General features: G+C 44.7%; 1 protein-coding gene across 1 annotated transcript in view; it reads left to right on the top strand.

The window, feature by feature from the left end:
* The window catches only part of LOC145342898 (phospholipid-transporting ATPase ABCA1-like), a 153,608-nt gene that overhangs the window by 40,146 nt on the left and 97,475 nt on the right, over positions 1-15,987 (top strand). Inside the window, exons 4-5 of the mRNA XM_080188471.1 lie at positions 7,174-7,315; positions 10,974-11,092. Coding sequence (XP_080044597.1) covers positions 7,174-7,315; positions 10,974-11,092 — 261 coding nt within the window. The remainder of the gene's footprint in view (positions 1-7,173; positions 7,316-10,973; positions 11,093-15,987) is intronic.

Here is a 15,987-nt window from a genome sequence, read left to right as displayed (position 1 = left end):
GTCAAGAAGGCGTATGGTGTACTGGCCTTCATTAATCGAGGGATTGAGTTTAGGAGTCGGGAGGTAATGCTGCAACTTTATAAGACCCTTGTCAGGCCTCATTTAGAGTATTGTGCGCAGTTCTGGTCGCCTCACTATAGGAAAGATGTAGAAGCTATTGAGAGGGTACAGAGGAGATTTACAAGGATGTTGCCTGGACTGGGAGGCATGCCTTATGAAGTTAGGTTGAGGGAGCTGGGACTCTTTTCCCTGGAGAGACGAAGGTTGAGAGGCGACCTGATAGAAGTTTACAAAATGTTGAGAGGAATAGATAGGGTGGACTCTCAGAGGCTATTTCCCCAGGTTGAAATGGTTGCTACGAGAGGACACAGATTTAAGGTGCGGGGAGGGAGGTTCAGAAGTGATGTTAGGGGTAAGTTTTTCACTCAGAGGGTGGTGAGTGAATGGAATCGGCTGCCGTCAGTGGTGGTGGAGGCGAACTCGCTGGGGTCTTTTAAAAGACTTCTGGATGAGTATATGGGGTTTAATGAGATTGAGGGTTATAGATAGGTCTGTAGGTTGGTAGGTGTTGATGTGATCGGCACAACTCGTGGGCCGAAGGGCCTGTTTGTGCTGTAGTGTTCTATGTTCTATGTTCTAAATGTCCCATTACATTATAGTTACTTGCTGATGCTAGCCTGACAGTATTATGATCTCTGTAGCCACTGATAACTTTTAATTCACACTTCAGGTAACAACTGAAAGAATGACAAGTCAAGATTTTATAACTTTTACTGTAACAAATGGCTAAAGAAACACTATTTTCTTTCTGTGGGTAACGTATACTTTAAGCTACAAAAATAAACAGTTATGTATTTATCACACATTGCACACCCCACAGACTTACAGTTCTGATAACCAACAATTCACAGTAGTTCCTAGCTTCCTACAGGTTGCTTTTTTTCTCTCAGCTACTGAACTTCCAATTCCAGAACTGACTATCACCGTGAAGGTTACGCTATGGATTCCTTCTTTTAGCTCTAAGCTAGGAAGGTCCTCAAACATTCCTTGAGTCCTCAGGAATTTAGTCTTCAATCTGGGCATGAGGTCCCAACCCTCCATAGTGAACATTACAGTCAGCATTTTCTCTGCTTTATTTGTAGGACTGGCTGATTCTATCTCCTGTTCTCTACCTCTCAGTTGGCTGCAGACTACATTAGCCAGAAAAGGCTGTCTATCTGTGATATTTATAGATTTAAATAGAAATCTGTAACTTGATTTCAAAAATGGTCCCTTTTGTCCCGTTTCCTATAGTAATGTGAAACACATTTTTACATCTAAGTAGAAATAATAATTAGTTACCCTTGTTAGAAATAAATGGGTAGTTTACTGCACTAGTGTTTACAATCTGATATCTATATTGTCTTTCTGGGATTTTGGTGCACTCTGATTATACTCATTGTATAAGTGTTGACTCTGTCTACACTTGCCACTGCCTTGGGAAAGCAGCCAGCATAATCAAGGACTCCATGCACCCCGAGCATACTCCCGTCCACCTTCTTTCATCTGGAAAAAGATACAAAAGTTTGAGGTCACACACTAATGACGCAAGAACAGCTTATTCCCTGCTGTCATCAGACTTATAAATAGAGTTACCACACATTAAGTTGATCATTCTCTACACCCGAGCTATGATTGTAATACTACATTGTGCACCCTCTCCTTTCCTTCTCCCCTGTGTACTCTATAAATGGTATGCTTTGTCTGTATAGCACGCAAGAAACAATACTTTTCACTGTATACCAATACATGACAATAATAAATCAAATCAAGTTTAAAACCTAGGGGTTGTGGTCATTGTCTTCCACTCAGTAAATCAATCTAAGTTTTCCTGTGATCTCTAACAACCTAACCAGACAGGCTTACTGTTAGGCAGACTGCAGAGCAGGTGACATGGTCCCCTTTTGTTTACCGTAAATTTAAAGATATAGTCCCAGAGTAATCTTACAATCTCATAATTGTAACAACAATTCCCTGGTTCTCCAGGTTCTCAGTGTTAGATACAATGAGCCAAACGTGTAAACCAGTGAGATTAAAACACTCTGACATAAAAATACGTTGTCTTGTTCAAGAAATAAGTTGCATGGTTCCTTCATTCCCCACCCACCATCATGCTAATTTTACCTGAGGTGGATGGTTTGTGATTTCAGTATCATCTTACTGCCAGTAATATATAGCACACACGGTTAATAAATCTCCTGAGGCCCATCGACATGCAACTGGGGAATGAGGCAATGGATAGAAGGTTAATTTGTTTTCTTGGCCTATCTTTTGGAGAGTTTCAAAGTGGTTTATTTTAGTCCCCCTCCTTGCAAAAGCAGCTTGAACTCAACTTAACGTCACGGTCATGTCACCAGCTCCTGACACTGTGCTCTTAGCTGCAACATTAAACAAGCCTCATGTGCTGAACAAGGTTGGGTAGGAGATAGGACCCAATTGGGAAGTGCGGGTGGAGTAGTGCTGGTCACAGAAAATTAGGTAGGTTAGAACCACAGAATCCCTATGTTACAGAAGAAGGCCAGTCAGCCCATTGAGCTTGCACTGACACCAATCCCACCCGGGCCCTATCCACGTAACCCCACATATTTTCTCCGCTAGTCTCCTTGACATTAAAAGGCAATTTAGCATAGCCAATCAACCTAACCTGTACATCTTTGGGGTGTGGGAGGAAACTGGAGCACCCGGAGGAAATTCAGGTGGACGGGGAGAAAGTGTAATCTCCGCATAAACAGTGACCCGAGGCTAGAATTGAGCCCAGATCCCTGGCACTGTGAGGCAGCAGTACTAACCACTGTGGCACCGTGCCACCCATACTACACATGGAACAACAGCAACTTAATGATTGTGTCAGCTAGTTAGCATTTCTGCTTGTAATTTCTTTACATTCGGGGTAGATATGGTCTGCAACACAATGATGCTGTTCTTGTACCTTGGTCTCAGCACTTTGCCTTTCGTGGGACATGTGGCACAAGGTGTTAGGTCTGAACTTTATTGAAACAGACTGATACGGTACAGATTACAAGAGCAATAACTAATGGCTGATAACAGTCCTAATAAACTTTTATCAGAATTTGAATGTGGGCAACACACTATTTCGATCCCTTCAGTCGTACATCATCATATTCGTTGAGAGCGAAACTGATTAAAAGTTGTATGTCATTTAGTAACATGGTCAAAGTGACTGAAATGGCAATCCCTACCCCAGACACATTTTGCGATGTTGATCAGATCAGCCATGATCTTGTTGAATGGCAGGGCAGGCTCGAAAGGCTCGATGGCCAACTCCTGCTCCTATTTCTTATGTTCTTTTGAAGATTAGCATTCGGAGCTGCTTCTCATTAGTTGAAAGAGATTGAGTCACCAGGAATTTCTCTCTTTGTACCAAAGTCTGTCTGATAGTGAAAGATCCGCTGGCAAATACTCACACGCTGACAGAGTACAGGTCTTCTCAGCAGTGCTGTTTTTGAAATTTAAACTGAGCAAACTTCAATCGGACCCTTCAGTGTGAAGATAGCCTAAATCACAAATCTGTTCCTTATTAGTGTATTGAGACATCATGTCAGCCTTGCATGTGTTGGGCCAGGCTGAATATGGTTTGAGTTCAAAGGATGGTATGGACAATCATTAGGACTAAAGGACGCGATGCCTGGTGGTACCATGGCTAGATGCTCATCCAGAAACTCAGTAGAAGCTCAAGGGATCCGGGTTCAAATCCTGCCGCAGCATTTGGTGGAATTTGAATTCAATAAAAAAAATCTTGAATTAAGAATCTACTGATGATTATGAAACAATTGTTGGAGAAACCTACCTGGTTCTCTAATGTCCTTTCAAGAAGGAAAGCTGCCATCCTTACCTGGTCTGGCCTATAGCTACACAGAAATGTGGTTGACTCTCAACTGTCCCCCCTGAAATGGCCAAACCAACGAGTGATGGGCAATAAATGCTGGCCAGTGACACTGGTGTCCCATGAACAAATAAAAAAAATTGTCACTTTGTTTTCCATCCTGGAACCCCAGCCCTTTGTGGGAGCCATTTATTACCTGCTTCTCTTCACCAACTGAACTCATAAGGGATAAAACAGCTTACCCGCACCGTCCAGGTGTCACTGTATTAGACCACTGGATATGCCATCCAAAAGTCAAGGAGTAGTGACTAAAATGGGACACCTACCTGGCTGGCCCAGTAATTAACAGGGACCCAGATCATATGAACATTCGAATGAATTAGGAGCAGGAGTAGGCCACTCGGCCCTCTCAAGTCTGTTGTGCATTCAATAAGACCATGGCTGATCTGATTGTAATCTAACACCACATTCCTGCCCATCCCCCCGATAACTTTTCACCCCCTGGTTATTCAAGAATCTGTTTAGCTCCGCCTTAAAAATATTCTGCTTCCACTGTCTTTTGAGGAGTGGAGTTTTGGGGACTCACGATCCTCTGAGAGAAAAAGATTCTCCTCATCTCTGTCCCAAGCCCATGACTTTTATATAATACAGTGACTGCTAGCTTTAGATTATCCCACAAGAGGAAACATCCTAGAATAGAATCAAAGAACCTTTACAGTGCAGAAGGAGGCCGTTCAGCCCTTCAAGTCTGCACTGACCACAATCTCTCCCAAGCCCTATCCCCATAACCTCACTTATTTAACCTGCTCATCTACAAAGGGGCAATTTAGCATGGCCAATCAACCTAACCCACACATCTTTGAGTGTGGGAGGAATCCCACGCAAACACAGGGGAATGTGCAGACTCCACACAGATAGTGACCTGAGACCGGAACTGAACCCGGGTCCCTGGCGCTGTGAGGCAGCGGTGCTAACCACTGTGCCATCATGCCGCTCCTCTCCCCATCCTCTCCACGTCCACCCTGCCAATACCCTCAGAATCTTAAAGGTTTCGATCAAGTTGGCTCTTACTCTGCTAAATTCTGCAACCTCTCACCAATTAGATAAGTTACTTTTTTTATTCTTCCTGCCAGAGTGGACAAGTTCACATTTTGGGATTCACATTTGCTCAGATATGTTCCATCTGCCAGATTTTTGCAGATGTGTGGCCGTGTAGGAATGCGGCTTGTTGAGGGTCAGCAGGTCACTCGCAAGGAGATGTACCTTTAAGATGCACAGACGTCAATCTTAAAGGGGCAGTGCATTGCAACAAACAGGGGCGCACATCCAAGTGACATTAGAGGAAACAGCAGACCTGATAATAATACAATACTTTATTAGATGCTTTATTGGACCAGCCCCCACAATCATTGACCTTTTCCCACTATGTCCCTTGTAACCAGGGTAGTGAATGAGGGATTAGATGCTGTCCTGTTAACCATTTCATCATATTCTCTCTTTCAATGTGTTCTGTTGTCTCCGAATGAAAATACATTTGTTTGTTTGTTTTGGATTTCGCATTTCCTCTCCTTCCCTCAGTTCCATTTATAGTTTGTTGTTTTAGTTTTAATTGCCTGCCCTAACCACTCTGTTAATCCCCTGTGTATCCGCTGTACTTCCTGTATGGTTTGAGGTGGTTAGCTTTCTACTAATTAGGTGAAAGAGTTTTGATTGAAACATTACATCCATTGAAATTACAGCATTGAAAGATACTGGCAGTCTGTGTTAGTGTTTGTCCTTCATGCGGACAATCATTCCAATCTTGTCCCACTCTGTCCCCATGTCGCCTTCTCTTCTTTATCTTCAGCTGTCTGTCTTATTGCCCTAGTTGCACTCTCGTTGGAAAAATGAACAAAACTTAAACTTTATTTATTAGTCACAAGTAGGCTTACGTTAACACTGCAATGAAGTTACTGTGAAAATCCCCTAGTCGCCACACTCTGGCACCAGTTCAGGTACACAGAGGGAGAACTTAGCATGGCCAATCAACCTAACCCACACATTTTTGGACTGTGGGAGGAAAACCAGAGCACCTGGAGGAAACCCACGCAGACACGGGGAGAACATGCAAATTCCACACAGGCAGTGACCCAAGCCAGGAATCAAACCCGGGTCCCTGGAGCTAAGAGGCAGCAGGGCTAACCATTGTACCGCTGAGAGCTGCTAACCTTCTCAGTGGTGCTGTTATATTCAGTGACCTAAATGAACTTTCTGACAACCTGTAGAATTGTATGGCTAATGGGAGCGCTGGAATGATTTTGGGAGCATCGGTCAGTCATGGTATGGAAGCTGGTAATGTCTAAAGAATGGTGGTTAGGCAAATGTGCTGAGTTAGATTTCCACTGCATTTAAATGATCCCAGAAATAGGGATCTCGGAATACAAAAACAAAATCAAGGTCCACCTATTATGCAAACCTCGTCACCACATGATATGACAATAATGGAGTTGTTGACTAATCATAGCAATTAGTCTCCATCAGTTAATCCACAACTGACCCAGACATGAGACAAGGAAAACCTCCAGTAATTTGGGAACCAGAGGTCTGATTCTTCTCAAACAAGCTGCACTTAACCACATGATCCTGGATGGCAGTGTGCTGATTTAGGATGGAATGCAGGCGAGGATACTCATAGCATGAATATGCAGAAATAATGGATGTTCTAATAAGGTGGCACAGTGGTTAGCGCTGCCGCCTCACAATACCAGGGACCTGGGTTCAATTCCAGCCTTGGGCGACTGTCTGTGTGGAGTTTGCACATTCTCCCCGTATCTGCGTGGGCTTCTTCCGCATGCTCTGGTTTTTGCCCACGGTCCAAATAGTTAGGTTGATCAGCCATGGTAAATTGTCTCTTTAATGTCAGGGGGGTTAGGAGGGTAAATATGTGGGGTTACAGAGATAGGACAGGATCTGGGTAGGATTGTTGTCAGTGCAGGCCTGATGGGCCAAATGACCTCCTTCTGCACTGTAGATTCTATGATACGTTCCTGGGAGGGTGGTAGAGGTGGGTTGCCTCTTATCCTTTAGGAAAGTACCTGGATGAATATTTGGCGTGTCATATCATTCAAGGCTATGGATCAAATGCTGGTAAATGGGATTAGATGAGAGGTCAAAGGTTTCTCACATGTCAGTACATACTCGATGGGCTGAAGGATCTCTTTGGCATTCAATGATTTTATGATACATTCACATGAATTCTGCACTGAGTAAGCACGTCACGACAGTTTATTCTTCCTTTCCTCTTTCTGCAGGCCACTTCCCAAACAAGGCGATGCCTTCTGCCGGGACTCTGCCATGGATACAAGGCATCATTTGTAACGCAAACAACCCGTGTTTCCGCTACCCAACGCCAGGTGAATCTCCTGGAGTCGTCGGAAACTTTGACAAATCAATGTGAGTTGAAGGCTGCATCAGAGCATTGAACCACTTGTGGTTACAGTTCACACTGTTAGTGCACACGTTAGAACAGCCAAAAGGATCTGTGCATTTAATGCATTAAAATTAACACCAATGCCTAAAATGAACAACTACCTGAAAAGAGCTGTTCCATTATGTGTACACTTATGGCTGATCTGAAAACTCATTAAGCAATACAGGCAGAATTTAGATGAATAGGACACTTGTCCACATGTTTAATGGCAATATATTTTTACTGTGAGTTCTGTAAAGGCCACTTTCTTTGACATTTAACAGTCAAATTGATCTTATCAAGACCTTGTGTACCTGAAGATGGATGCTATTAAACAAGGCAACATATCTTGGCTCAATACACAGAACTAATACAGTGTAGAAAGAGGCCATTTGGCCCATCAAGCCTGCACTGACAACAATCCCACCCAGGTCCTATTCCCATAACCCCACGTAATTACACTGCTAGTCGTCCTGACGTTATGGGGTAATTTTTGCATGGTCCATAGAACCACAGAACCCTATAGTGCAGAAAGAGGCCATTCAGCCCATCGAGTCTGCACCGACCATAATCCCACCCAGGCCCTACCCCCATATCCCTACACATTTACCCGCTAATCCCTCTAACACTAAGGGGCAATTTTTAGCATGGTCAATCAACCTAACCCGCACATCTTTGGATTGTGGGAGGAAACCGGAGCACCCGAAGGAAACCCACGCAGACATGGGGAGAACGTGCAAACTCCGCAGAGACAGTCACCCTGGATCCTTGGCAGCAGTGCTAACCACTGTGCCGTCCTACTGTCCTTGGGCTGCATAGCTCAGTAAACCCCACAAAATCAAGACATATGTACTGCAGAGTTGCCTATTTAAAGTGTTGCCTTACCTGATTGTGGATCTATGTTGTAGGAAAGTTGACGTAGTGGTAGAGGTGATACAGGTGGGGTATGGTTTGAGGGATTGTGTGAGAAGGCAGAATTGAGAGATGACTTTGGGAAACCTGTGTGGTGTTCCTGATTTCAAAACATCCCCAGTGCCCAAAATCTGCTAACTTGGCTGCAGTCTAGAAAATTCCCACAGCATAACACAGTCACCTCGGTCTGCCAGATATTTTCCTGGCTCAAGCTACCCGCCACATGAGCAGAAATCTGGCCCTTGATGTCACGTTGCTTCTTTTCCCTGCGCTATGCCAGGATATAAGGCCATAAGGTATAGGAGCAGAATTAGGCCATTCAGCCCATCGAGTCTGCTCTGCAATTCAATCATGGCTGATATGTTCCTCAACCCCATTTTCTCACCTTTTCCCCTTAACCTTTGATCTCCTTACCAATCAAGAACCCGCCTACCTCTGTCTTGAATACACTCAATGACCTGTCCTCCACTGCATTTTGTGGCAATGAATTCCATAGATTCACCACCCTCTGGCTGAAGAAATTCCTCCTCCTGACTCATAATAACGTCGTCCCCAGGAGAAGTGAGAAATAGTTACAGTAACATTCAAGAGATTTGACTATTTATAAAACAGCAAGGAGGGGCGGAAAGTCTTCACGGGGAACTTTCCTCTTCTGAGAGTAAGCAGAGGAAACTTCCCTTTTGTTTGAACAGCCCAGTGAAATGAATTTTCTGGGAGAATGCCAACTTTTTTTTTGGATCTAAACACAAAGCTGTGAAGCCTGTCGCCCGTCATTGAATTAAACCAATTGATGAAAATTAGATTTGCTCAAATGGTTTGTGGAGAGTCAGGCCTGCACTCGATCCTCATAGTGTTTGGCTTACTTTTAAATTTAATTTAAATACTTCAGATACTTTGCGGAGTTCATTTAGTAAAAGAAAAGTGAACAAGGTATTCGAAATATGCGCACTTTCTTTCAAATATTTCATTGTTTTAACCATAGGGAGTTGGTTACCATGTATTCTGGTGCTCAAGAAGTTCATGTAATATAAGAAGTTATTGACATGTCGATGCTGGGTTCAGATGCTGTGTCAAGTAAACTGACAAAAAATAAGGATTAAGTTGTGCTTTGTTTAATACGCTGAATGTTCAGTGGGCTACAGTCTGAGGGATAAATTATTAATATGCTAAATTTGCGCCACATTGCCTCAGAGATTTTGGGCTGTGAAATCCAAGGATTGCTGCAGTCCACTCTTGATGTGTTTCATAGAATCCCTACACTGAAGAAGGAGGCCATTTGGCCCATCAAGCCTTCACTGACAGCAATCCCACCCAGGTCCCGTCCCCGTAACCCTCCTAATTCCCCGACAGTAAGAGGCAATTTAGCATGGCCAATCAATCTAACCTGCACATCTTCAGACTGTGGGAGGAAACCAGAGGAAACCCATGCAGAAAGGGGCAGAACGTGCAAACTCTACACAGACAGTGACCCGAGGCCGGAATTGAACCCAGATCCCTGGTGCTGTGAGGCAGCAGTGCTAACCACTGTGCCACCGTGTCGCCCCAAGTTCCGTGGGAGGGCTGAGGAAGTAGCATGTAAAATAGGGCAGGTGTCCATCCACAATTTTGCTGTTGTCCATGATGTTCCCATCCCACGATATGGGAAGACAAAATAGACAGGCCACCTACCGCATTTAAATAAATAATCATGAGTCAATGGAGTTAACAAGTCAATAGTCCATGACAATATGCTGCCCACGCCACAGTATAGTTGTAGACAGTCGGGCAGGAGTGGACAGAGCGTTTGAAAAAAAGCTATTTTAAAGGTTAGGAAGGAAGGGGATTACTATCTTTGGTGGAGATGGGGGTAGCCTTTGTGGATCGGAGAAGCCCCCCCTAAGATAGTACCCACTCTGTAAAGTGCACCATCCCCTCCTCCTCAAATTGGTCAAATCCTCCCTTTCCAAGACCCGGGACTTCCTTGGTTCCGGGATCCATCCTTCTTTTAGTTCCAGCAGTGCCCACTGATCTGGTCCTGAGGGTGGGACGTCCTCTCCAGATGGGGTTCAAGTCCTGCACTGGCCCACTTCATCCCACCCGCAGGGCAGTGAAGAGGACTGGTGTGGAATGGGTTGGCTGGACACCGATTTTGGCTTCCAGAGGGGTTGAATTGTGTACCACTACCCCCACTCCCTCCTCCCCCATCCCCCCTCCCCAACCCCCACCCCAGTAATATTCTGCCCTTGGTTTTGTGTGTGGGAAAGTGGGCAAAAATGACGATCTAGTGTATCAGATATGCACTCATAGAATCCCTGCAGTATAGAGGAAAGCCATTCGGCCCATCAAGTCTGTACCGACTACAATCCCACCCAGGCCCTATTCCCATAACCCCACATATTTACCCTGCTAATCCCCCTGACACTTGGGTCAATTCAACACGGCCAATCCACCTAATCCGTGCACCTTTGGACTCACCTAAAGACCAGTTTTGAATTTTGATTTGGGATCAAGCAAATCACACCAGTTTGTGCTCTGCTCCGATGTAGAAATACCTAAAAGAATGAGGCAGATCAAATTTGAATGTGTTTAGAACATTGTTGTCAGAATGCCTGCCTTGACCTGGCTATGGTCTATCAAATGTTTTCACTCTAAACATTGTTTGACATTCACTATTGAGAGCAAGTGCGACTCAACCAAACAGATTTCTTTTGCCTGAAATCTTCTGACTCTTGTCTTTCCCACTCTTTGCAGCATCTCCCGTCTGATTTATGATGCCAAGAAGATTCTTCTGTACAGCCAAACAGATGGCAACAAGGGAGCCTTTCACCAACTATTTGAAGCTCTGAAGAGGTTCAGCAATTCTACTTCAGGTATTTGCTCTCAATAACTATTCCTCTCTCTTGGAATTAACCAGCTGTTTCCTTTGTTAAATCTTTGCCTGTATTTACCAACAACAACTATAACAATGTATTTGCATAACGTTCTTGATGTCATGGAGAAAGGTGCCAAGATGCTTCACAGGAAAATTGACAGACAAACTTGAGTATTGAGTCACAGAAAGAGACATGGCAATGAAATGCTTGGTCAAAGAGCAAGGTTTCCAAGGGCAATGCTAAGGAGGAAGAAAGTTAAAAGAAATGGGGAGGGAATTGCAGAGCCTAGGTAGCTGAACGCAGAGGTGATATGATGCAAGTTAAAGTAAAAGTTGAGTTATTAGTCACAAGTAAGGCTTACATTAACACTGCAATGAAGTTATGGTGAAAATCCCTTAGTTGCCACACTCTGGCACTTGTTCAGGTACACTGAGGGAGAACTTAGCAAGGCCAATGCACCTAACCAGCACATATTTCAGACTGTGGGAAGAAGAAATCAGAGCACCCAGAGACAGGGAAAACATGCAAACTCCACATAGACAGTGACCCAAGCAGGAATCAATCCTAGGTCCTTGGTGCTATAAGGCAGCAGTGCTAACCACTGGGCCACATGCCACACTTGGATGGTAATGAGTTGGATGATTGCAAAGGTTTTAGAGGGCTCTCAGCCCTTTGACAAATGTTTTTGTTCTAAGTTTCTATTTCCTCCCCATTCCCTGCTGTTATATGAGTAGCTGGGGTCTTATGCCCCTTTACAAGAGTTCAGGTGACCCAGGGAACAAGCTGCACCCTGGGGAGTCTGTCCTGGATTGATGGTGCAATTGTTGAGACGTTTAATAAATCGTTCCTTCTTTGAATTATGCCAACCTACCTCATGGCCTTTTTATAATTGGACCCAAACATAAGGACTGGGATTCTCCGGCCGTTCATACCGGTGGGATTTTCCGGTCCTGCCAGCAGTGCACCCCCCACCTCCCCCGCGGGTTTTCCGACTGCGCAGGGTGACATCAATGGGAATTCCCACCTTCAGAAGTGGGACCGGAGAATCCCGCCGATAGAAAACAAAGCACCGTCTCCCACCAATGGGAAACATGTGGCCGAGAGGCTGGAGGATCTCACCCAATAACCCCAGCTTCCATCAACGAGTTCTCTCCTAGGCCACTGGCCATCCACCTGTGACGGACCTGTGAGGACAAAGCAAAAAAAAACTCCTCACTACATCTGCCCTTTGTGCTTTTTAATCTATAATCACTTGTAGGTGAGTCCAAAGACTGAATTGACCTGCCCTCAGGCGTATTTTCACCACCGCTGTCTGGTGAATGACCTGGAGTTTATCTGGTAGATTTTCTAATGGGCAACTGAGAGGTCAAGGATCCTCTTTGTTCAGGAGATCATCATTTCAAACCTACACTGGTCTGTCGCATCCATGATCATCTGGTATCAATGGTTATACCCTGCTCATTCTCCCCTAAACCGTTAGGGTACTATTAATATAGCCCCAGATATCTGTCCTAGCTTATCAAGAGAGTAGGGCTGACCAACAACATTAAGTTGGGGGAGGTGCCAATTTTTGATTTGATTTATTATTGTCACATGTATTAGCATACAGTGAAAAGTATTATTTCTTGTGCACTATACAGACAAAACATACCGTTCACAGAGAAGGAAAGGAGAGTGCAGAATGTATGTTATAATCATAGCTAGGGTGTAGAGAAAGATCAACTTAATATAGGGAAGGTCCATTCAAAAGTCTGACAGCAGCAGGGAAGGAGCTGTTCTTGAGTCAGTTGGTACGTGACCTCAGACTTTTGTATCTTTTTCCCGAAGGAAGGAGTGGAAGAGAGGATGTCCAGGATGCATGGGATCCTTAATAATGCTGGCTGCTTTGCTGAGGCAGCAGTAAGTGTAGACAGAGTCAGTGGATGGGAGGCTGGTTTGTGTGATGGATTGGGCTACACTCACAACCTTTTTAGTTCCTTGCAGTCTTGGGCAGAGCAGGAGCCATACCAAGCTGTGATACAACCAGAGAGAATGCTTTCCATAACGCATCGGTAAAATTTTTAAAACCATACAAAGGTTTCGAGCACAGAAGGAGGCTCTCCAGCCCTTCATGTCCCTGCCAGCACTTTGCAGAAGCTAGTCACAGCTAGCAACGCAGCTGGATGTATTTCCAAAAGTCTCATCCATGACCCCTCACCTCCAAGATGGCCCGATGCCATGCTCCTGCCATTGGTTGGCTGCCTTGTCCATCCTCACGGTGCCCTACTTACCAGTCAGAACCCGAGGAGAGTCTTCAAGATCTGATGGGATGCCTGTCAGTGAACCAACCCACAACGGCAATATTTTTGGTACTAGTAACCAGGAGTGCTCAATGGAAGTGGGAATTAAAAAGGGAGTACAGTGTTTTTTGAGGCCCAAACATTATTTTCATCCTGCCGGGTTACTCACTGCAGTGTCTGAGAGATGGATCGAGAGTTCCTGGAGGCTCCAAGTCTGTCCTGGAGGATTGAAAACCCGGCGTGAACTGCCTGTAGAAGTTAGAAAAGGAAGGGTTGCCTGACGTGAGAACACAAGAAATGGGAGCAGGAGAAGGCCCTTCAGCCCCTTGAGCCTATTTCATCATTCAGTGAGATGGTGACTCAGCTGATTCTGGCCTTAAGTCCGTGTTCTTGCCTGCCCTCTCCGTAACCCTTATCTCCCTTGCCCCTCTCGTGAATGTGTAAGGAGTGAAGATGGGAATATTTGTTATCAGTTGCAAACAGAGAACCTTGTGTGATACGATGTTCCAGGAAATGTATGTGTGTACTTGTTTTCAATGCGTTGCCATGTGCTCCACGCAGATTAGGGGTGTGTGTCGCAGCTCGACTCGGGTGCTAGCATGTCACATTGGAGGGTTATTTTCCTACGATCAGCTAATCTTTTCCTCCCCTTGCTCTATGGCGTCTCGATCTAAAAAAAACTACCTAGTTTGTCGGGCTTTGAGTTCCTCCAGGCAACTTTGGACATTTTGGGAATAGCTCGCAGACTTTTGGCAGTCGCAATGCATTTAGGTGGCCCGGGGTTAAAGGGCAGGTGTGACAAAATACAGGCAGGATGTGAAGCAGTGGCCAATTTGGGACTAAAGGAATGTGTTTACTTGTGCTTTTATTTGTGCAAATGGAGTTACAAAACAAAGAGATCGAGGGGTACATGTTCAAAGCTCCTTGAAAGTGGAGTCACAGGTGGACAGAGCGGTGAAAAAGGCATTAAGCATGCTTGGTTTCATCAGTCAGAACATTGAATACAGGAGTTGGGATACCTTGTTGAAGTTGTAAAAGGCATTGGTAAGGCCACACTTGGAAGACTGTGTGCAATTCTGGTCACCCTATTATAGAAAAGATATTATTAAACTAGAAAGAGTGTAGAAAAATTTTACCAGGATACTAGTGGGACTTGATGGTTTGAGTTATAAGGGGAGGCAGGATAGACTGGGGCTTTTTTCTAGGAGGCTGAGTGGTGATCTTATAGAGGTCTATAAAACTATGAGGGGCACAGATCAGCTAGATAGCCAATATCTTTTCGCAAAGGTAGGGGAGTCTAAAACTAGAGGGCTTAGGTTTAAGGTGAAGGGGGGAAATATAAAAGTGTCCAGAGGGGCAATTTTTTTCACACAGAGGGTGGGGAGTGCCAGAAGTATTAGTAGACGAGGCACAATTTTATCTTTGAAAAAGGATTTAGATAGTTACATGGATAAGATGGGTATAGAGGGATATGGGACAAATGCGGGCAATTGGGATTAGTTTAGGGGTTTTTCAAAAAAAAAGGGTGAAATGGACAAGTTGGGCTGAAAAGCCTGTTTGCATGCTGTAAACCTCTATGACTCTAAGATTCAATGCAATACAATTCATGTCCTGTTCTTTAAAGCCCAATTTTATTTACTGTCTTTATTTTGACAAAGGCTCAGGGAAGATTAACCTCAGTAGAGAGAATTTTACCTTTAACCACCAGTCAGGGGAAGTGACAGGATTTGACGCCACCCTTGTGCCCACCCTTCCTGATTACACTCTCCGTTGGTGTTAATGGATGGTAATACTGACTCCAATGGATAAGAACAGGTCTTGGCCAACAGTGGAAGTTAAAACCTACCCCTACCTTTAAGAACACCACATAGCATCCCAGAACCAACCTTTCTTTTATCTCTGTCCTCTGACCTTGTCAATGAACCCTTAGTGGTTAGGCTCATTTGAGAGAAGAGGGGGAGACACATGGTGGCGTGATCTGTATATCTGTCCAGCCCCTTTTGTTTGGTAATAGTCAATGTCAAGTAAAGTACAGGATCCATGCGTTCAGTGGAATTCATTCCAAAGTACTGTTTATCTAAGACAGATTACAGGAGCAGGTTTCCAGCAAAATGCTGTGTGGCCAAATCTGTTATCTTGAGTTTATGCTTGCTGGACAGTAAATATCCGAGTAAACAGTCTGCTTTTGTGCCAAAGATAGCAACCACACCAAAAGACACTGTGGAGAGGGGCGGATTTTTAATTCTGTCCCCTCAGCAGGAACACGGTGGGTGAGCACTTGAACTAATGAGGCCTCATTCCCTGTTACATTCGCACCAACCTCCAGTTTTAAAACCATTAGTTTTGGTGCTGGATACAGTGCGTGCCTGACTTTAGCCCGGAGAACAAAAGCCAGTTGGTGTCTCTTGGCTCCTGGTACATCAGTTGGAGTCTGGAAGTTGCCATCCCGTCTGACTCAAGGTGGGAAAGGCGAAAACCTTCAGCACGGTGCCTCACGGTGCCAGCGACCTGGGTTCAATTCTTCCCTCAGATGTCTCTCTATGCGGAGTCTGCACACCCTCCCTGTGTCTGCATGGGTTTCCTTTGGCTGCTCCGGTTTCCTCCCACACTCCA

This window comes from Carcharhinus amblyrhynchos, chromosome 5 (genome assembly GCF_965287045.1).
Source record: "Carcharhinus amblyrhynchos chromosome 5, sCarAmb.v2.hapA, whole genome shotgun sequence".
Taxonomy (NCBI): domain Eukaryota; kingdom Metazoa; phylum Chordata; class Chondrichthyes; order Carcharhiniformes; family Carcharhinidae; genus Carcharhinus; species Carcharhinus amblyrhynchos.
This window is presented reverse-complemented; position numbering and strand designations above follow the sequence as displayed.